Source organism: Colletes latitarsis, chromosome 2 (genome assembly GCF_051014445.1).
Source record: "Colletes latitarsis isolate SP2378_abdomen chromosome 2, iyColLati1, whole genome shotgun sequence".
Taxonomy (NCBI): domain Eukaryota; kingdom Metazoa; phylum Arthropoda; class Insecta; order Hymenoptera; family Colletidae; genus Colletes; species Colletes latitarsis.
In genome coordinates, this window is record NC_135135.1 from 9,814,395 (window position 1) to 9,838,300 (window position 23,906).

Here is a 23,906-nt window from a genome sequence, read left to right on the forward strand (position 1 = left end):
GTCAAAAATGTTGGAGTACTGCGATGTTATTGATACGGAGAATAACTACACACGTATTGATATTAAAAAAACTGTTTAATCACTAGCCAACAATAACTAATAACGATAATAACACTATTCACTGCATTAAAACCTTTTCTTAGATCTGTAATATTCATTGGATGGTCACTATAGTGCCTTGTTCCAAACACAAATCCGGAAGTAGAACCGCTCTCATCATTTTCAACTTTGAAAAACGTTTTTTTTTTAATATACAATTTTTTGCAAAAATGGAGTTTTACTCAAGCACTGAAAATATTAAAAAATTTTATTTAATTTGAAAAAATGAAGGAAACTTTTCTAAATATATTATGTTTATTAAAATTTGTGATTTTGATTGGATGTAAATGGGCGTCAAAGTTTAAAAACGTGTCCACTCACGTATTTATCACACATTATTTTCGTATTTCTACGATAAGTTTTTTATCTAGTAACAATTTATTGCACGGTAAATGTGGGAACAGTGCTTTAATTTGGACGAATAGCTAACCAACAAACAAAGCAAGTCATAAAACCAGAGTTTATACAGTTAGTCTACTCCCTCCGTTTTTGTGTCGCTGACGTTTCATGTGAATGCACCAATAATACAACCAAGAATATGGCGGAATTCTACTGTATATATGCATATAGCATCTATGCATGTATAATAAATTAATGCATTCATATAAGGGTAATAGAATTACCATGAGGATCACGGAAACTAAAAACAAAAAATATATTTAAAAATACTTTTAAAAATATACCATTAATTATTATTCTTTTATTCAAATCTTTTTCCATGAAATTAATGCTTGGTATCGATTCTTTATAAAATTTAATTTTACATAAAAATGAATTTTATTTATTCAGTTTTTTATATAGTTCCTTCCTTTTAATACAGCGTTTACAACAATCTAAGAGTTTTTTGAAATCAGTAGGAAAATCAATTTAGGAAATATCTTTCAAGTAGTTTGTTACCATTATTTGAATATCTGAAATCTCTTTTGGTAATTTTAATTTTGGAAACGAAAAGAAATCAACGGTAATATTGCCTAATTGAGACGCAATCATAATCGTAAATCTCCAGAGCGTATAATAATGTTTAATGTACAAATGCTTTTAAAACATATTAATAAAACACTACTTAACTAAATGTTACGCATGGAATATATGTATTTAATCAAGAATCCGCTCACAGAAACCTAGTATTTTAAAAAGCATACTAGTTAAACGAATAAACCGTTGACTATAATGATGGAATATGTATCTATTCTCAGTTCATACTCCAATAATTTATATTTTAACGGACTAATAAACAGAAAACAGAATAAAGTCTAATGCCGCTTCTTTTAACACACGATTTGCAATCATAGAAGGAAAAGAATGGAAGAAACACATACGAATACGTATAACAAATAACTCAAAGTTATTTTGTTTGGTTTTGCGTATTATGCCGGGCGTATATGAATATCATCGTGATATTTTATTGTAATACAGGGTGTTTATCTTAGCGGTCACAGAAAATGTTTAAAATAAAAGTTAATGAATACTTTAAGAAGAACAATAATAACAATTTCAAAAAATTCAAATGTGTATGAATCTTGGGTGGAAACAATTGCTACATAGAAAATTGTATAACGTCTTCGAATATGAACAATATTTTTGTAATATTAAATCGGTAGGAAAAATTGTATAATCCCTTGAGACAAGTAAAAAATCATCACTAGTGACCTTGGCCTCTGAAGTAGTCGGGTAATACATAACACAAGACACTTAAGACAGACATGGTAATACTAGACACGCGATCCAGTGTGTATAAACCACCTGCAAGGAAATCTTTGCGACAGATCTTTCGACCGTTCTGCGTTCTCATATTAGAGTAACACACAGGGTGAGTCATCTGAAAGGATACAAAAAATATTTTTTGCTTTGGAGGGCAAAGAAAAACGAAATATCATTAACACAGCTCGTATAGTGCTACTTGTTTATTACGTTGGTCAAAAATTATCTGTCACCTAGTTGGTATCAGATGATGTTGAAACGTTACAACCGATGCCAACTGCCGATGTTATAATTGTACCCGAAAATTATAAAGTATTGTTAACAAGACGCTTAAGTGTGCTAAATTAGATCAGTATCTCTTTAAAGAAAGGTCATATTAAAGATCACAAAAAAGGAAAAGGATATATTGTAAAGAGAATAGTTATATTACAATTTTAAAGCAGTAAGAAATAGTTACTTTTGAGATATCGAAAAGTTATTTCTCTCATATACAGATGTTTATTACGTATCTACACAGCTGTGATACATGGGTGTGTTTCAAATGTTATTTTACACTATATATCCAACATTTGTGTTACTATCTATCAGAGTTATTCGTAAATTAATTTTTGTTCACAATTTCATATGCTTAGATGACGTTTTATAAAATTCGTTAATAGATTGTAATTTCCAAATGAATTTATGAATAAATCTAAAATTTATATTCGTTATTTACGGATAAAATTTATCCAACTCTGTTATTTATTACATATTTTAAGATATTTAATGTATTATATTACTTCTTGAGAATTATTAATTACTCTGTCAGAAGAAGAATATTTTTAGATAAGTTTCTGATTTAAGCTGATCTTGACAATCATTTTATCAATTCAGAGAGAAAAGAAATAAAATTTGTTCGTTTTGTGTAGCAATTATTATATTCAAATCGCGCGCGAAATCGACGCGTTCGCAAATCGCGGTTTATGGAAACGGCGCAGCACTACTGGCGCCCACATGCGACAATTAATTCGCTCTCAGTCAGAGTCTGTACTCTCTGTACGTTAGATGTGTACCCGGGAAGTCAATAATTTAAGTAGTCATTTTGCGCGTACTCTTTTGAAAATAAGTTTCTACATTTGATAAAAGAAATGTTCGTACATGTAATCACCGAAGTGAATACCTAGTGTTAACAAAATTCAAGAAGCTTGTCATCTGCTAGTATAAATCGACAAAAGTGTGAGTTATGTTTAATTTATATGTACGTTGTTCTAGTACATAGGCCTAGTATTCGTTCCTTTCTTTTTGTATCCGCGGTTTCTACCTGAGGCATCCTTAGTTCCGCGAATTAACGAAGTTTCGAAAACAAGGTTCAATCTTCCTTTCCAAGCGTTACTGTATACAGCGAGTGGTCATCATTCGTAATCTAAAAGTTGACGTAGTAAGACGTATCGGCGTTTCGCGACTAACTACATAGGTGCGTATTTCTAACCTGTTGCTATTTCATCATTATTACTACTCGCGTTTACTTTCTATCGATGCTTTCGCATAATATTAATACATTTTTTATTATAAATTCAATCGACATCGTGATAAATATTGAATCGGTTTCGTACTTCTTTGATATTCGACCGGTGTTAATTATTAACGTGTCTCTCTGAATTTAATTACGATCTCCTACAATACAGTTTGGATTTAATTATTACTTGATTATAATAATCGTTCATGAAATTCGTTTTCGAAATACAAGCTTTGTGTGATAGCGGAACTCCCCCCCCCCCAATTCACGAGACGTGTTCGGACATGTCAAGACGTGTCGGCGTTTCACGGCTAACGAGGTATTTTATTTCTGTGGCAGTCTCTGATTGGAATACGACGCCATGGAATAATATTGGCGCGTAAACGACACCATGGTAGATGGCAGGCAACTCGACTTTCGAAGGGAATATTGGTTTATTATAATATTGGCGCGTAAACGACATCATGGTAGATGGCAGGCAACTCAACTTTCGAAGGGAATATTGGTAACGTTTAACCTATTATAACAAAAATCAACATACATATTAATATTTATATATTTTCATCTATTTATTAAGTTATTTGTTGATACATAATTTTATAATCGGTCCGTGTTAAGATGAATCATGTAAATGGTTAATGAACTTTTTACCTTTTTCGATATACACATATCAAAGTACTTTCGATTGTGTAATACTTAGGAATGGCTAACGGTAGACATTAAGGGTAAATTGGAATGATTTATATTTAACTGTATTCTGGCCGCAAGTATTATTTATTATTGTTTATAAATCTGTCTTTATGAATTGTTGTAATTGTAATTTGCATACATTTTCAATGCAAGTTTAAGAAAACGTACAGACTACGTATTTGGAATATGCTATTAAAGCATAAATAATTAACGAATTTAAATTTTTGCAAATTTCGGAATATTTATAAAAATTACGATATATTCAAACATTCGATAAAATAAATATAATCATTTCCTACAACTCTAACTGTGAAAGTTGGTGATGTAATATTTATAAATTGAATAATTACTGTAAAGTACTTATTTTCGTGGATAATATTTTATAGTTGAAAATCATATGATTTGAGAATATTTCGCCTTCGTGGCATTAACCTTTTACGGTTAGTCGTAACAACTTTTATAGCAGTTCTAAGTAAAGCAGTATTTCTGTTGATGAACATTGAAGGAAAAAGAAAACAAGTAGGAAAAGCACAGGTGTGCTTGTTGTATTTCTTCTCTCCTGTCCTTTTCTTTTCAGGCCTTCTTTTTCCAGGAAATTTGTTGGCCGCGCGCAATGCGGCCGGTAGCTTCGGTGATTGTGCGTAGCAACAGTTTGTTTTTCGGGGCAAATAACCCTGAGTCGTTTTCATGTTAGGTTACGCGATAATAGAATCAGTGTTTCTTACGCAGTTTTAAATTATTTCAGAGCATCGTGGCTCTCCTTGTTTTCTGAATCGCGAGAATAGAGTCATTTGTTCGCCGATTTGAATCTTCGGTCGCGGTAATCTAATTTTGATACTTCTTAACAAACTTAATTATTTTTTCAATTTGAAATTTAAACTCCTCGTTACCGGAATTAGAGTCAGTGCATCACTGAAGAGGATTATTGGGCGGTGCTCCACGAGCGAACAATGTAAGTATATATTTTCAAATTTGTAATTAAAAATTTCTACAGTTTTAACAATAGATTCAAATTGTTTTCTTACAGTTTTCTTACAGTCACTGAACCTGATCCTGAAAACCAGCAAAAGTATCCAGAGGACTATATCGGCCGGTGGATTACGAGCGAACAACGTAAGTATAAATTTATACTTTCAAATTTTAAATTAAAAATCTCTATAATTTTAACAATAGATTATAATTGCTTTCTTATTCTTTATAGCAGGACCATGCAGAGGGCTTTGATGACTTCCACTGGGCAGCAGCAGCATCATCATGCAGTCATCCCACAGGTACAAGTTCATCATTAGTGAGTCGCATGTTATTTGTGTTCCTCTGGTCCCCAATCATGTTGTAGGATGAAAGATCCGAATCAACACGGGTGACCAGTTGTATATTTAGTATTTTTGACGAGTTAAGTGACCGCGGGTATGAAAAATACCCGTGAGTAGTAACATCAATTGTTATATATTTTAGTGCAGGCTAGGGTCTTCTTGCACTCGCGATTTTGAATGTTACCAATAAATATTACACAATATGATTATCATACAATTTTTATAAAATATATGAAATATTTTTATTAACTTTATATGAATTATATAATTGAGTTATGAATCAATATAATGTGAAAACATTATATTAATCATATGATTGAGTAGAATATCTTATAACATTAATATAATTATTAAATATTCGTTTCATTAATTAATACATCGTATGATGTATTTCACGTGCAAGAAGGCGTTTCGCGACTGGTCGATTTTCAACTCAAAGGAACATGCATGTTAGTTTCATCTTTTAAAAAATTTACTTTGACTACAAAATCGACTAAGGATAATTGAATATTTTGAATAATAATTTAATAAATTTATTTCAATTTGCAAAGTAAATTATTTTATCATGAAATCTTTATTAAAGTCTTCCATTTTAAACAATTAAATTTCAGTCACAAATTTTTCTTGAATAATAATATTTTTCAATATTAACGTACTCTATTGTTGATAAATTACATATAACAAGTCGAGTCATTTTAATTGAGGATAGATATCGTTTAGTTAATTATTAATTACCAGTTTTTCTAGTCAGGATTTTCAGGATACTTTTCCGTGTTCGTTGCCTAAGTTCATGCACATGCCCAGGTGTTATTTGCACGAGCGAAGGCAACGGGGCACGATGACTTAGTTTGTAACATTTATAATAATAATTTGTGTGCGGCTGATAATGCTAGTGTATCGTGCACGATGTACTGTCCACATGTGTGTTTGTGGTTAGGTTGTGGAAGTGCATCGTTTCAAAAGTTTATTACAATTTACATACAGAATTTTTTAACATTAGATTCCTAACAATCATAATAATAATATTAAACTTACAGTTATTATTTACTTGGCAATTGTTCATATTGCATGCACGTCAATAATATTGTAAAATGCATAATGAATTAGCTTTTCAATCTTATATAATCATATATAGAGTACATTTTAATAAAGACTATATTAGATATATTAAAATGTTTTACATAAATAATAGAAGTACGCAATGGTCACTAGTCTTTGTCAGTCGATTTCAGGAAATGGTACGTACAATTAGAGTGTGATTGAAGTCAGTTATGTCCGGGTGTCGGAGGAACCCCGGGGAGTCCTTTCTAGTTTAGGTCGCGCCCGGACATTATGCGTGAGAACCGTGGAGTGTTTGTTTGTGAGAATGAGTTTTGCCATTTTTTAAATATAGGGTTAGGTAGGTAGGTAACTTTCTGGTATGGGTGCTAAATCTAAGTAGGTAGGGTCAGGGCAGGGCTGCCACATTAGTTATTCGGGCAGGCGCGTTTTCGCGTGGCAGTTCTGTTCCTGTAGTTACGATTTCGAGAGTAGAAATCTTGCTGATTCAAACAGTGTATGCTATTTGTTTTAGCTTTATTTTCGACTCCTCGAATCGCGCGACTCTTAAAGTCGCTCTCTCGCGCTCGCGGTCGTGATTAGGTCCCTTACGAAACGCTCGTCCCGCTCGAGATTCACCACGTATGCTCGACCATCAATTCGTATATTGTTGGAAGACTACGTATTGCACAAAATCTCGAGCCCAGTCTTAAGTAAGTTTCAGGCATTGGCAGGACCGCCGAAGAAAGAAAAGGCTTTATATGAGCTGAAGAGGCCCTAACAAATTGTTTCAAGAGTGGGCTACAACAAATGGCTTTTCATCTTCATCTTTACATGAGGATGGAAAGTCATTCCTGTTACTACTTTGTCACTTAACTCGTCTGTAGTTGTAGTTAGTTTGTTTTTCTGACTGGCTCACGTATGCATGTACTTTGTACATGATTGCACCATACATGCCAGCCACCCCTCTCCTGTATTCTGTTGACTGGCTCACGTATGCATGTACTTTGTACATGATTGCACCATACATGCCAGCCATCAGGGCAACTCGCGATTATAATCTACATAGAGTTGCGAATTAGCAATAATCGCGTTTGCTCATAGAGTTGCGAATCACTGTTTTTCGCGTTTCCTTTTCAGGGTAGTGTTGCGATTAAATACAATTCGCGATTGTTTTCATGCAAACTTAGGTACCGGGAGTTTCCTTTAAAAGTAGCGTTGCGAATTATTGATAAACGCGATTGCTTGTAGAGTTGCGAATTACTATTTTTCGCGTTTGCTTTTCAGAGTAGAATTGCGAATAATCACGATTCGCGTTGCTTTTTTACTCTGTCTTTACATATAATGAATATCAACCGCGTTTGCAATTTTCATACTGTAAATTAGAGTTGCGTTCTTGATTAACCGTGCGATTTTTTCTTTAGCGTTGCGATACTTTCAATGCCAAAATTCTTCCCCAACTGTAGTATTAGAAGTAGTTAGTTTATTATGTGGCCAGTACATGTGCATTTACATGTACTATTAACCCCAGATTAAAGTTAGAGTTGCGAATAATATACAATGTTCGCGTTTGCTCGTAGAGTTGCGAATAAACATTTATCGTGTTGATATATTAGTGTTGCGAATAAATACGATTCGCGATTGTTTTTATGCAGACTTAGGTATCGGGCGTTTGCTTTAAAAATAGTGTAGCGAATTATTAGTAAACGCGATTGCTTTTAGAGTGGCGAATCACTATTTTTCGCGTTTGCTTTTCAGGGTAGTGTTGCGAATAATCATCATTCGCGGTTGCTTTTATTGTTATAAATCGCGTTTGGAATTTTTATATTATAAATTAGCGTTGCGATCTTGATTTATCGTGTTTTTTATTAAGTAGTATTCGATCTATTGCCCAAAATCTGACGGTGGCCACTGCTCCAGGATCAAGACGCAGCTGATATTCTACGAAGCCTGAAAAGGCTCAGCATCATTATTTAAATTAGTGATGCGAATTATTTAATATAGGTGCACGCGATATAATTAATAAAACAACCCTGCGTGGTTCATTTTGTGAATAATAGGCACCTCTCGCGATTTTTTGTATTTTATTAAATTAGCGTTGCGAAAGAAAGAATGGTTCACTCACGGGTTGTTTTTTGAATTTATGAGTGGACGTTTATTCTATGTGAAATATATCTTCTTTTTGGATATTTGTGAATGGAAATACTGCTTGAAAGGACTGTTGTATATAAACCAAATGTTTCATTTTTCATAACGTGTAAAAGTCTGCAATTTTTATGAATACATTTTTATCACAGATTTGTGATGCCTTTAAAAATGCTTTATTATGATTAAATTGATTGTGGATTGAATTCGCGATTTCAATATATACTTATATCACTAATTATTTATTATTAGAGTTAATTTTTACGGGATACTTTCCAGTCGCGGTATTTATTTATAAATAGTGGATATTTTTTATAAATATTCGGAAATGTTGCATAGATCAAAGTTTGTTCGCGATCGATGTTTCAATAGATGCAAAATAAAATGCTTGCGTCAAAAGTGTATGCAAATTACAATTCGATATTTCATATTGAGAGTTCATTTCCGCGTAGAATCGACATTTATGTTTGTTATTGTTTTTTTTGTATGAATCTTAATTAATTTTCAATGCAGTAAAATATAATTATTCCAATTTATACGCTTTGAAAAATTTTTTCAAGTATATTCAGCATTGTTTTCTTTGTCGTATATAAGTGTCTATCACTATATATCAAGAATGAAATTTAATTCACGTATTTAATAAGGAGAAAATTCTTTAATTGCACAATTTTATAACGAATGAATAAAATTTTCAATCCATTTGATATTTATCTTAACACTGAGACGAATTGAACTTTTCTATCTTGATAGTATACAATTATTTTTTTCTGTGTCCACTAATACATTTTTATTTCAGCTTACTAATCTTTTGATCAAGTTCTTTTTACAGAGTATGTAAGAATAGAAGACTAGAATTGGAAATGGTAAAAGTAACTGCAAGAAACAATATTCGAGTTTGATGGTTTTTAAAGAAGTTTCTGTGTCATATCAATTCTATTTATTATCTGAGTTTATGTTTCAGGAAAACATCGTGGGATTAATAAAAACATCAAAAAGAAAATATCCTCTCATATTTCTGTGTTTTATATGAGTTATATTTATTGTATATGAGTGTATGTTTCAGTAAAACATCGTGGGATTAATATACATCAAGAAGAAAACATCTTGTCATATGTTTTTGTTTTAAACGAGTTATATTTATTGTATATTAGTGTGTGTTTTAGCAAAACATCGTGGGATTAACAAGAACATCAAGAAGAAAATATCTTCCCATACTCCATGTTTCTACAGATTGCGTTAGAATTAAGTATAAATGTATATAGATTATAAGATAAATAAGCGAATAAGGCGGCGCCTAAGTACTTACCGATACATAAATATACATTACATACATATTAAGTACGAATGATTAATATTAAGATACATATAAGTATCCTCCTCCTACACAAGGTTTACACGTGCAGCTGCACATTTCTACTTCGTTTCTAAAAAATATGTGTTGAATCATCTTACACGTATCCACATTTTGTTAGATTTTCGATCTTTTTGTCAGTCAGAATTCGTACGTGAAGTTACACATTTCTACTTCGTTTCTAGAAAACCCGTGGTGAGTCATCTCACCTGTATCGACGTTTTGTTAGTTTTTTGGTCTCTTTATTAGTCAGAATTCGTACGTGCAATTGCACATTTCTACTTCGTTCCTAGAAAACCTGTGGTGAGTCATCTCACCTGTATCGACGTTTTGTTAGTTTTTTGGTCTCTTTATCAAGCACCTGTTCTGATAACTCTTCTCTTGTTGTTAGTTTCTTTTCTCTCAGGAGAATATATCCAAAGACGTTAGGATTTCTCGCCAAAGGAGGGTGGTTGGGGCGAGGCTAGGGCGGGTCTCCATTCGCAGCAACCTCCACGCGGTGAGACCTGGGTCATATTATTTACTATGTAATTAATTTTATCGCTTGTTACTGTATAATATAATTATTTAATAATTAATTACATAGCAAATAATATGAGCTAATGGCTGCGATCTTCCTCGTATAGTTTCACATTCGTTCTTCAGAAACTATTCTATATCTTGTAACAATCGACAAAAATATTTCATTGTGAGTTAAGTTCCCACATAGATTCAGAAACACTCGTCAAATACAGATCGATTTAGGTTTATATCACTTTCAAATATGCAATTCTCTGCATACTTAGTTTTCTCACTATGAACGGCGTTGAATTCTAATTCCATACTAAATCAATAAAGGCAAGAGTGTTTTCTACTGTCCTCAGAGTTTTTGAATAATCGGTTCCATCGAACACATCCAGTCGTCCCTATGTTTCGTTTGCAATTTTATCAATATTAGTAATTTGCTCAGGAGTCTTTCATAATGGGCATGAACGATCTATGGATCATTATAATGTCGGTAATATGGGTATGCTCGTATACCCACAGACAAGGTATACGAGTAGACCGTACACATTATGGACTTTCGTGGCCCAATCTGACTGCCATACCGACCTGAAAATTGGGAGGTGATTTTAGCGTCCTCTTCTCATGGATGGCGGTCAGTTGAGAAACTATTCACTGAATTACTATTGATGGGCAGATAGCTGTAGTGTGTACATAAATACATATGAATTGACTATGGAAGGGATTGAAATCCATTTCTAAATCTGTTGGTAATGTTGCGAGTGACACGAAAATGGTAATGGAGTTTCGGGACCTCATAAAAATGGTCCGAAAAAGATACATTGGATGAAAGATCTACTCGTATACCCCGTCTGTGATAATACTCTAGAATCTTTGATGAATCAATTGAGAATCAAAACTAACCTAATGAAGAAGCTCTATATTTATGATGACCTATGCAAGGCGGATCGCAGCCAATTTGCTAATATTATTTACTTTTTAATTAATAATTGCATTACCCATCTAAGAGCGATACGATTATTAATTAAACGCTAAATAATATTACCCAGGTCTCACCACGTGGAGGTTGCTGCGAGTGGAGACCCAAAGGGAGATTGATGGAATCCAAGTTCCATCGATCTCCCTTCCGCAATTTCACAATCTGAGTGACTAAACTAAGAAGATAGAAGGAACCAAAGTCCCTTCGATCTTCTAGCTTAGTTGTGCCAAGTAATTATTTGGTTTACACGAGGGATGAAGCTAAATCGTGGGTGACGCGACGCGACGCTGAACCGTACAGCGGATCTTTGGATCGAATCTACTGCCGTTGCTAACTCGATCTCAGTAGGAAAACGGATACTGCGCCCCTGAATCGAGGTCTCCATTTCTCCAACGCAACCCGCCGGGAGCCCGAAGGACCCGACTTAGGCTGTCTGACAAAGAGAGAGTACCTGAGACAAGAACGACTTCCGCTGGAAGGTGTGCGTTTCCGCAGAATACGGAAACTCCACACCTTCCAGCGAAGAAACATTTTCCCTCGATCGAGCTACCGAGGGAAGGCGATTAGATCTTTCGGACCAACTGGACGACCGATCACATGTTTCGTTCGACGAAACAGCGGTAATCGAAGCAAGAAACGAGAGAACGAATCGAAAGAAGCTAGTTGATGGACAATTACTTGACACATACGTAGACGCGTACAATGATCGTCGAAGCTTAAGTCTAGTTTAATTGTACCAAGCAATTATTTTGTTTAAAAAGGGGTGAAGTTAAATTATGGGAGACATGACGCGACGCGATGCTGAACCGTGCAGCAAATCTTCGGATCGAATCGACATTGCCCTTGGTAGATTGATTTCTATTTCTAGAAATCGATCTATCATGGGCAGGCGACTAGATCTTTCGGACAAACTGGACGGTCGATCACATGTTTCGTTCGACGAAACAATGGTGATCGAAGCAAGAAACGAGATAACGAGTCGAAAGAAGCTACTTGTTAAATAATTACTTGGCGTTATTGGGAGATACATACAATAGAGACTTAAAATTAACGTCAGAGCTCAAGTCTAGTCAAGTTGAAATTAAAATTCGGACGATTGAAGGAAACAAAGTTCCTTGGATGTTAATTGTACCAAGCAATTATGTGGTTAAAAAGAGGGATGAAGCTAAATCGTGGGATACGCGATGCGACGCGACACGATGCTGTACCGTGCAGCGGATCCGAGGATCGAACCTACTGCCCTTGCTAACTCGATCTCAACAAGAAAACAGATAACTGCAACCCCGAATCGAGGTCTCCATTTCTCCAACGCAACCCGCCGGGAGCCCGAAGGACCCGACTTAGGCTGTCTGACAAAGAGAGAGTACCTGAAACAGAGTCGACTTCCGCTGGAAGGTGTGCGTTTCCGCAGAATACGGAAACTCCACACCTTCCAGCGAAGAACCATTTTCCCTCGATCGAGCTACCAAGGGAAGGCGATTAGATCTTTCGGACCAGATACACGGCCGATCACATGTTTCAATCGATGAAACAGCGGTGATCGAAGCTAGAAACGAGGGAACGTGAGAACGAGAAGCTACTTATTGAATAATTGCTTGGTAAGACGCGAAATATGTACAATAAAGAAATCTTCGACGTTAATTTTAAGATTCGCGACGAAGCTTAAATCTAATCGACTTAGAATTAAAAGTCCCTCGGCGGTTGTGGCGTGCTCCCTCGATGTCCTTGCAATTGATCTGTAATAGATCTGACCAAAAACAAAAACACATACCTATATTAGTATCATATTAAAGAAACGAAGCAATTAGTGAACTGATGTATCGAAGAATGTTGTGGAGTAGATGAGAATCTATAAGTTGGAGAATCTACGAAATTTAGAAATATTCATACCTAAAGAAATGTACAAAATAGACACATAATGAGACAGTGAAAATGGTAATAAATCACAAATAAAATTATTCACAAATATCGACAAAATAAGAATTATAATTAACCAACAAACAAAATAAAAATTCTGACGATCTACCTAGATAACGATTCAACACATTTTATGCAACAAGTAATTTCTCATTAGGTAAAATTCTATTATCACATATGTAGGAATAACATAATTATTTGATCGATCGAAGAATTCGCACAAAATCCGTTAAACGTTTTGCGTGCTCACGCGTTTTTGCCCGCGACACACGTTTTTGTAAGTCAGTTACGGGACGGTCCGAAAAACAAGACGAGCGTTGCGTGTTCAAAAATGATAGGTGAACGACTGAAAGACTGAGTGTGAGAAAGAGAGTGCGAGTGAGTGACTGAGATAAAATGAAGGTGCGATAATCCGCGAGCGCGTGCACAACAATATATAAACCGCGAAACAGCTGATGAGAGAGTCGAAAAAGAGTAATTAGAACGCGAGCACGAGTGTTGAATTGTATCCGGCAAAATAAAATATCTTCACGAGTGTTTGAATTGTATTACCAAGTTCCTAATTTTCTACAGAATCCCATACATATGTAGTGAAAACGTCGAAACAATTTCACAGATAACGTCAAAAAGAAAGTACGAAACAATTGAACCAAGTATCTCAGTGAAATCTTACGAGAATTCGAGCAATAACACAAGACTGAAAATCTTATTCCCATCAATGTCGTCAAAGTTCACGAAATATTATAGGAACAAATATGAAAATGAACCAACACGATAGTTCATTACCATTTCACTTGATGTTATAGATATCAAACCAATCATACCGATTTGAAAAATAATGAAAAAGTCGAAAAAGACGAAAGAAACGTCGATAATAATGAATAGACAGACAAAATCCAATTGACACCGTACAATCGAATAAAAGAAACAAACAAATTTTGTACTAATACATATAAATGAGGTGGACATATAAGTGGAATGGACTTACTACTTGTTGACACATAGTTACACGCGGTATTTTAGCATTGGTCAGTAGTGGTCAGTAGTGAGCAGTACTGGTCAACAGTCCCCACGAGTCCTCACGAGTGGTCAGTCTTGGTCACTAGAGGTCACTACTGGTCAGTATTGGTTCCCAGAGCTCGCCAGTGGTCAGTAGTGGTCAGTAGAAGTGGAGCGCAGCCCTACGACGTTCCGCCATGTCCACCATCCCAGAGGAGAAAGAGGGAGAGCTCGTCGCCGGCAGTCCTTAGGCAGTAGAGTGAAAGGGGTGGGGACAACCGTCCTTGACGACTTCGCCAATCAATTAACAATGAACCGTTTCTTCGACCGAAAAATGAATATTCTATGCAAAATAGTATTAAAAACAATTATTTATCCAACACCTGCTATCCAGCATTATTTTAACTATTACCTGATGTTAATTAATAATTGTTACAAACAATAGGAATGAAAATATGGACTAATTCGAGGAGACTGTTTCTTTGAATTTCGATCGAGAACAATGGTCGTACGCTTGATTGAATTTCTATTGAGAACCAAGGTCGTACATCACGTATTCGTTTCTTCGACCTTCTGTCTAGGCAGGTTATTTTTATTTGAAGACAAATTCTTTTGAAAACTCTTTCAACTCTCTTCGTTGGTTGTGCATCTTTCGTTGGTTGCACATTCGTTTGTTTCTTCTTCGACCAACGATCGTTGATCATAAAAGATCTTTATTAATGGAGGGTGGTTGAGACCTGGGTAATATTATTTAGCGTTTAATTAATAATCGTATCACTCTTAGCTGGGTAACGCAATTATTAATTAAAAACTAAATAATATTAGCAAATTGGCTGCGATCCGCCTTGCATATTTTGATTTTTATTGATTTATTGGTTTTGATTCTTATTGATTCATCAAAGATTCTAGAGTATTATCATAGACGAGGTATACGAGTAGATCTTTCATCCAATGTATCTTTTTCGGACCATTTTTATGAGGTCCCAAAACTCTATTACCATTTTCGTGTCACTCGCAACATTACCAACAGATTTAGAAATGAATTTCAATCCCTTCCATAGTCAACTCATATGCATTTACGTACGCACTGCAGCTGGATAGTTTCTCAACTGACCACCATCCATGAGAAGAGGACGCTAAAATCACCTTCGAATTTTCAGGTCGGTATAGCAGTCAGATTGGGCCACGAAAATCAATAAAATGTGGGATCTACTTGTATACCTAGTCTGTGGCAATATGGTGGCCAATGTAACTCGTAAAATAAATAATTTTTGACAATTGCGTATAATTTTTATAACGATTCTTTTTATAACGTGTACGTTTAGATTAGTCTTGAAGAGTATTAGAAAAAGAACGCGAAATAAGACAGTTTTCCGTATCTCTACAATTACGGAGATATTCAAGATAGTCGAAGTTATCGAGCCACCCCATATATTTGTTAATAAATCTTAGGGGAAAGTAAATTTTATATAAAGAGAGTTACATAAATACTTTTTTTGTCTTGTCTAATAAAGAAAAAAGTAATCGAAATCTTACGCATTGGATGTTTTCCACAAATATTTTAATCAATAAATTTATGAAATTATTGTTTTGTTTACATAATTATTATCTTCTATTAAAATAAAAATATTGTTGTAGAAACACCAAGTTGTTCGTTCACGTGATATTCCAATTAAAACACAAGAGATAGAAGATTACAAAACAAAATTTTATATACTTTTTTATGTTACAGTTTTGTGATTACAATAATTTAGAATGTGTTGCAGTGGGCCTACAGATGTGTGGCTTGATATAAAGTTTAAATGATATTGTATTTTTTTGTACCAAAACAAACAGTAGCTTACACATTTGTTCTACCTATGGTGTTTCAGTAAGTTTTAATTATATTAAGAATATTTATCACCAATGAAAGTATTAGCAGTAATTTTCCTGAATCGCCTCTGATAGTACTACCTGGAAAAAAGATAACGTATTTAATTAAATTTGAAATATTAATATTTTTTGTTCATAATAAAAATTATTAATATTCATGAAACCACTTTTAATTATGAACTCGTGGTTATATTATTTTAAACCACTTTCGAAAAGCTTTTACTTCTGAAAAAGAAGAAATAAATAAAATAATATTTGTACTGTAGTTATAATTTTGTAAGATTGTTTCACTCTCTGTTAAATAATTAAATCTCATAATTTCTTTTGATTTTCGATTACTTTATTAAATTAAATGTTCGATTAACTTGGGTCGAAGAACAGCATAAATTGTTTGAGAAGTTTTGCGAGCCATAAAAAGAGGGGTAAATACTGTTCATGTAACAAAACCGACAACAAAAGTTTTCTAAAATTTGAAAAACGCACAAACAATATACGTAACAGATAGTGCAAGAAAGTCTGTACAAGTTGTTATAAATAAACAGTTTTAAAAGATTGGTTCTTTGCAATGAAAGATAAACCCTAAAATTAAGAATGAGAATTTCATATATTCGAGTGACTTTCGATCCAAAAACCTTACGTACAGGGTGTTTGGCCACCCTTGGGAAAAATTTTAATGAGAGATTCTAGAGACCAAAATAAGACGAAAATCAAGAATACTAATTTGTTGATGGAGGCTTCGTTAAAAAGTTATTAACGTTTAAAGTTCTACCCGTACTGAATTTTTTTCTCGAAAATGGTTAGGAATTCGAGGGTATGTCTATTCACAAAAAATGATTGTAATTGACTTCTGCAACTGAAAATAATTTTTTCAGAACGATTTGAAATTTTTTAATTTTGTCGAAAAATTTCAACTTCTCGAATTTTTTTCTACGAAATGAATAGGATTTCGGGGATATGATTCTGCACCAAAAATGATTGTAATTGACCTCTACAGCCAAAAATATTTTTTTTAGAACGATTTGAAATTTTTTTTTTCGCCGAAAAATTTAAGCACCTACCCCCTGTCGATTTTTCTTAAAAATTAGTTTTTCATTTTCGATAATTTTATTTGATGCCCTACAGAAAAGTTGTCTAATACTTTTTTGTAGGTACCCATGAGCTCTACTTCAGAAAAAAGTTTCATTGAAATATATTCACAATTACAGGAGTTATGGCTGCTTGAAAATTGGACCATTTTTATGGGGTTTTTCTCATTTTACGGGGTCAAGGACCAACTGTTCGAATATTTTTAGAATTTCTACATATTCTACACTAAAATACGCGTCATTTGCTTTTTTAAACATTAAAATCGTCCAATCCGTTCAGGAGTTATGACGTTTTAAAGATTTGCATGAAATTTCGAGGAACCATTTTTGGCCTCATATTAGATTTTCGGTAAGGAATTTTTTTCTCGTAAGTGCGTAGGATTTCGAGGGTATGTGTAATGACCAAAAATGCTTGCAATTGACCCCTGTAACTAAATACAATTTTTTTAGTATGATGTGAAATTTTTTAATTTCGTCTAAAAATTTCAATACCTACTTGAATTTTTTTCTCGAAAGTGGGTAGGTTTTCGGGAGTATGTCTATTCACCAAAAATGATTATAATTGAGCCCCACAACCAAAAATAATTTTTTCAGAATGATTTGAAGTTTTTTAATAACTTTTTAATGAAGCCTTAGTCAAGGAATTGATATTCTTGATTTTGGTCTTATTTTGATCTCTAGAATTTCCCATTAAAATTTTTCCCAGGGGTGGCCGAACACCGTGTGCAGTCGAATAGTGGTTCGTTTTAGAATTAAAACGAATACATGCATCGATAAATTCGTGATAATACGGAAGGTAGCCAAAGATTTCATTTTTTTGGGCTATCTTTGTCAGCTTTTCTGCGAAAAGGTCTCTTTCAGATGGGTTATGTCGCCTTGCAGATACGCTTTATCGACATTTACAATCGGCAAATTGCAACGCAACTTCAGAAACGGCATGCGACCGGTCAAGACGTAATTGCAAGCACATTACCTTGCCGCATAAGAGTTTCATGCGCAATTCAAAAAAACTACAAGTTAAAGTTTCGACCGCTCTTTCCTCTTGCATCGCCGGAAATCAAACGCGGGGAAACCTTTCGATCGGTCACGAGTCAAGGCTACTTACCGTTAATGTAACGTTGAGTATTCGAATCCATTCTGCACGTAGTGTCATTTGCTTTAACGTAACCCCAATCACAGGAGCAACGGTTATTTTTACAGACGACACGATGATTGTCGGAATTCAGATAACATTCCCCGAGATTGTCGCACCGCGAACCAAGTACTAGAAGAGGCATATCAATTTCAATATTTTTATAAGCCAACGTACAGATTTTTAATAGCAAGTTATTATCTTATAACAGATTCTTGCTAATAAGCGCTTTAAGTTGACTTCGTTAATTTACAGCGATGACAACAAGATAATTCAATATTTTACAAACATTTTTAACATGAATTTTTGTCCAAGCAATACATATTACGAGTAAATTAAAGTAAGTAAAGTGTCAATGTGATGTAAATTGAATATAATAGAAAAAAAATTTCTATTTGAGACTTTTATTTCAAAAAAAACAATTTTGAAAATGATTGGTTCCTTAAGTTTTGGGCAAAAGTAAAGTAATGTAGAGGGAGCTTGATTATACAGGGTGTTCGGCCAGCCCTGGGAAAAATTTTAATGGGGGATTCTAGAGTCCAAAATAAGATGAAAATCAAGAATACCAGTTTGTTGATAAAGGCTTTGTTAAACAGTTATTAACGTTTAAAGTTCCGACCGTACTGAATTTTTTTCTCGAAAATGCGCAAGATTTCGGGGTATGTCTATTCACAAAAAATGATTGTAATTGACCCCCGCAACCGAAAATAATTTTTTTAGAATTAATTAAAAATTTTTTTTTTCACCGAAAAATTTAAGCACCTACCCCCTGTCGATTTTTCTTAAAAATTACTTTTTCATTTTTAGTAATTTTGTTTGACGCCCTACAGAAAAGTTGTTTAATACTTTTCTGTAGGTACCCATGAGCTCTACTTCAGAAAAAAGTTTCATTGAAATATATTCACAATTATAGGAGTTATGGCTGTTTGAAAATTGGACCATTTTTATGGAGTTTTTTTTCATTTTGCAGGGTCAAGGACCTACTTTTCGAATATTTTTAGAATTTCTACATATTCTACACTAAAATACGCGTCGTTTGCTTTTTTAAACATTAAAATCGTCCAATCCGTTCAGAAGTTATGACGTTTTAAAGATTCGCATGAAAATTCGGGCAAACATTTCTGGCCAGAAATTATATTTTCGGTAAACAATTTTTTTCTTGAAAATGCGTAGGATTTCGGGGGTATGTGTAATGACCAAAAGTGATTGCAATCGACCCCTACAACCGAAAATAATTTTTTCAGAACGATTTGAAATTTTTTAATTTTGTCGAAAAATTTCACACATTCTCGAATTTTTTTCTAGAGAGTGGGTACGATTTCGGGGGTATGTTTATTCACCAAAAATGATTAAAATTGACCCCCGCAACCGAAAATAATTTTTTTAGAACGATTTGAAATTTTTGAATTTAATTGTTAATAACTTTTTTACGAAGCCTCCATCAACAAATTGGTATTCGTGATTTTCGTCTTATTTTGCCATCTAGAATCCTCTATTAAAATTTTTTCCAGAGGTGGCCGAACATCGTGTATATGCTCCAAAATGGGCGACATTTTTAGTCATTTCTTAAACGATAACATTATAAAAAAGAAGTTAATGACTAAAAAATCTTGATTTGTTTGACACGTTTTTTTATATAGTGAATAACAAGCTAGTTATTCAGACGGAAAGTTTTAAGTGCCCCACTCTATATAAATAATTTCTTAATTAATCTGATAATTTGTAGGTCATACGTTTATACGAATGTTAAAACATAGAAATCTGTTTTTTTTATACTGACCTTTAGTTTTATAACACTTCCTAAATTTATAGTGACAATTTGCGGCACAATTGCAAGTTTTATTTAAGTTCGAACTGTCGTCACCTATACAAACTGTATTCGACATTGTGGCGGAGCACTGAAGATCATTTTCACAAGGTTTTCCGTATTCCACAACTGAAAACACAATACTATTATTTCATTGATAAAATTCATATGCAATGCAGTATAATTTGTAAAATAAAATTCACGTTATATGAACTATTCTATTCTAGTAATATTCTATTACTTTAAACGAATCTATATTCGCCAAATTTTATTTTAGAATTTAATTTTATTATTCTCAAGAGCGTAGTTAGAATTTCATTTTTATTTATAGCAAAAATGCTAGACTGAAACTTAATTACTAATTACGTATTTCTTAATATAATCTACAATATTTAAACAATAATCGACATTGTGTCTAATGTTTACGATTCTCGTTTTTTCTTTTGATGTTACAATTCTATCGCACATTCCGTTCATTTATTTCCAAAGAAAATTGAATCTAAAATTTACTTATTCGGCTACGTTGTTGATTATTTTACATTGTTTCTAGTTGCACAAGATTATTGCTCACCTGGCAAGCACGAATCAACTGAGACTGCAACATAATTTTCCTTGCAGGTGCAACGATTTGATTTGCATTCTGAATTTTTCGTTGGACAATCATTGTTTTCAGTGCAAGTAGAATTAATACCTTTAATAGTAAAATTATTAGTCCGATAAACAAATATAGATTTGTCGAAGAATATACGAATTTTTGAAGTTTACCTATTACACGTTTCTCGCAAGCTGTGAGCTCAGGATTTGCTTGAGTTCCATTCGGGCAAGAACAAACATTATTTTCGCAGGATGGCTTGGCACTCTTATCATTAACATAACAATCTTTAGACTGCTGGCATTTGTCACCAATCTTTCTCTTAACCCAACAAAATAATTCAGATTCAATGAATTGAGAATTCTCGTTGCAGAGACATCTGGCATTATTACAGACTGCATCCGGTCCAAAAGTATAGCATTGCTCATCAACCATACACGAAAAATTGTACTTTCTGTTGGCTATGATGTATCCAAGAAATTATTCTTTATGATTTGGTTTTTTTTAAACGATGCAGTATTATGTGCCAATTTCGCGACATATCACTTACCCTTTCTGCAGCTTCGATTGTCGACAGAAGCAACTTGGTTTAATATACAATTCCATTTACCGTATTTACACTCTGATCTTTTTATATGAGCGATATCATTAGCAAGACAGGGTTCTCCAAGTTCTGTAAAGATATTTGTATTATTTTGCATTTTTTTGCTAGTTTGAAAATTTATGTTAACGCTATTTTTCAAATCTTAATGGCATCGTCTGGTTGCACTCATAGTCAATTAAAATATTACTTCATTCTTTATCAAGAACAACTTGTTCAGAATCATAGTGATGTAAGTTCACTTTACACTCTTCTGTTACCAAAAAGATAAAGATTTCAATTATTGTAAAAATTATTAAGGAATTGTAAACATATTTGATTTACCTGGAACGCATTTTCCTTTTTTATGGAAGAAATACGCACGTTTGCAAATACATTTTCCTAAAGGACCACATACCGCATTATCGAATTCTTTGCAATTTTCGTTCGTTGTACATTCCTTGTCTATGCTCAGTTCTATGGAAAAATCGTATCTTATTATCTCTTGTCATCTATGAAGTTGGTAATAGAAAATAATATTACAAACCTATTTTATTTGCATAGCTTCTTTGAGATACGTCATTATCATCTAAGGATTCTGATATAGCATTAGGCAACTTAGCGCATTTATAATCATCGTTACAGTATGCAGTGTTGTTAAATGCACAGTCGTTATTTATCAGACAGTCATCGTTGAAGTCTGCACAAAACACAAATCAAAGTACAAAGATTAATAATAATAATAATTCATACATTGTTTTTTTGATCATAATATAAATTTTCACTCTAACTAAAAGTTTAAAAATAATTTACATAACTAAAACCACTATGAGTTTAAAAATGGGAGCTTCCTTTTTGCAATGACTCCCTTATAAGTTTATTTACAGTTCTGTTTCTTATTTTATTCCACTTTCAATGGAACACACGTTTGAAAATTATTAAAATTTGTGGTTTATAATAGCTTACGATACCTAAATTTGTTTTCTTTTGTATTAATAAAAATTTGGCACTCATTTAAAATTCATTATTTAAAACGATTATAATTAATTAACGAATGGGTTAAAACATGTTGTTCTTATAGAACGAAATAATTTAAACAATGCGTACCTTTTGCTTCTGGACGGCACGTTCTATATTCGCGTTGATAAAATCCAGGGCTGCATTTACAGATTCCATTATCGCAAAATGTTGAACCGTAATTGGCAAATACGTAACAGTCGTAGTCGTGGTGACATTTTTGATACAATCCTGTACAAGCAAGCTTTATGGAGAATTTGTATAAGAACATATCAGTTCGATAATTCGACAAGTACATAAAATACCTGTATATGCAATACATCTTCCATGCGCATAATAGTACCCCTCAGAACATATACATTTATTATTTATGCAAGTTCCACCACTCAATAAATATCTAGAGCACTGTATCGATTCATTGCATTTATCGCCATAAGCATCAGCAACTATTTTGTAAAAATAAATTTCATACATTAGCCGTTTTATCAAAATCAGATTCGATTATTTATTTTTTTTTTCAATTTACTTTTAACGCACGACGTCATTTCTCCATTGTAAACATAGCCTGGAGAACATTGGCACGTACTATTGACACAATTACTATTAATCACGGTACAGTCTAAATTAGAATTGCATTTCCAATCATCTATGAATTGTTCCTGAGGAGTAATATGTTCCTCTAATAGTTTACTATTAACTGCAGATCCTAAAATTCAAACCATCAATATTGTTATTAAGTAACGGTAGTATACTTTCGAAAAATCTAGAAACAAGCAGATCTATTTATACTGTAATTAACTAGTACATAGGTTTAAACTATTGAGTATTGTAAATGACAACTTGCCTTAAAGGAATTAAAATTTATAGTTTCAATTTTTTCATATATTTGAAAATTGTAGATAATACATTTTGTCGTTAAACGATATGAAAATATATTTAAATATTTACCTTCGTACAAGGAACACTGCAGGGTGAATACAAAACAAAGTATAGTAATTGGAACGTAAACCATGTTCATCACATCTGTCTCTATTCGAAGCGCATAAGTTTGTAATACGATACTCATTTACCAATTTTATCAAGAGGCTCATATCTATCAGATGATAGAAAATGAACACCTGCGTTGCTATCGAAAGAAATATCAAATTATCGAAGAAAAAGATGTTATCGTAATCATTTAGTTTGTTCATTATTCATTGAGCCGTTAAACAAAAGAAACTGTTTTATACATTATTATTTTAACTGAACGCAAAATATTAATTATAACAAATGTTACAAATAATAGAGGTAGTTTGATTGTTCAGTGTGTACAATATCAACTAGGAAGTACAGACACGTACGTATGTTTATGTATAAATATAACACATACCAATTTTGCTAAAAAATAACAAAACCTACGTATTTATGCGGATTAACACAATTTCTTTGCGATTACAGGAGGATTATAAACTTATTCTTTGTTTATCATTCTAGAAGCACTGATGTCAATAAAACTAGTAAATCGAAATTGTAGTGACAATTTTTAATATTAGATTTCATTTCGGAATAAATCAATGTTGTTGTAGATTCGTCATATTGGGGGCTTAATAA

At 33.3% G+C, this 23,906-nt stretch overlaps 2 protein-coding genes across 2 annotated transcripts in view; both read right to left on the reverse strand.

Moving 5' to 3' along the window:
- The window catches only part of Singed (fascin domain-containing protein singed), a 36,186-nt gene extending 36,099 nt beyond the window's left edge, over window positions 1–87 (reverse strand). Inside the window, exon 1 of the mRNA XM_076781920.1 lies at window positions 1–87. The gene's annotated coding sequence lies outside the window, so the exon portion shown is untranslated.
- A 19,935-nt stretch (window positions 88–20,022) lies between these two features.
- LOC143348041 (uncharacterized) lies at window positions 20,023–23,382 on the reverse strand. Its single transcript, XM_076777815.1, has 10 exons — window positions 23,265–23,382; window positions 22,843–23,022; window positions 22,622–22,762; window positions 22,407–22,547; window positions 21,847–21,999; window positions 21,645–21,803; window positions 21,270–21,392; window positions 20,893–21,180; window positions 20,699–20,818; window positions 20,023–20,256 (listed from the first exon to the last, which is right to left on the reverse strand). Exons 1-10 carry the CDS (start codon window positions 23,380–23,382, stop codon window positions 20,048–20,050), a joined length of 1,632 nt encoding a protein of 543 aa, XP_076633930.1. The 3' UTR covers window positions 20,023–20,047.
- Between the last annotated feature and the right edge of the window lie 524 nt (window positions 23,383–23,906).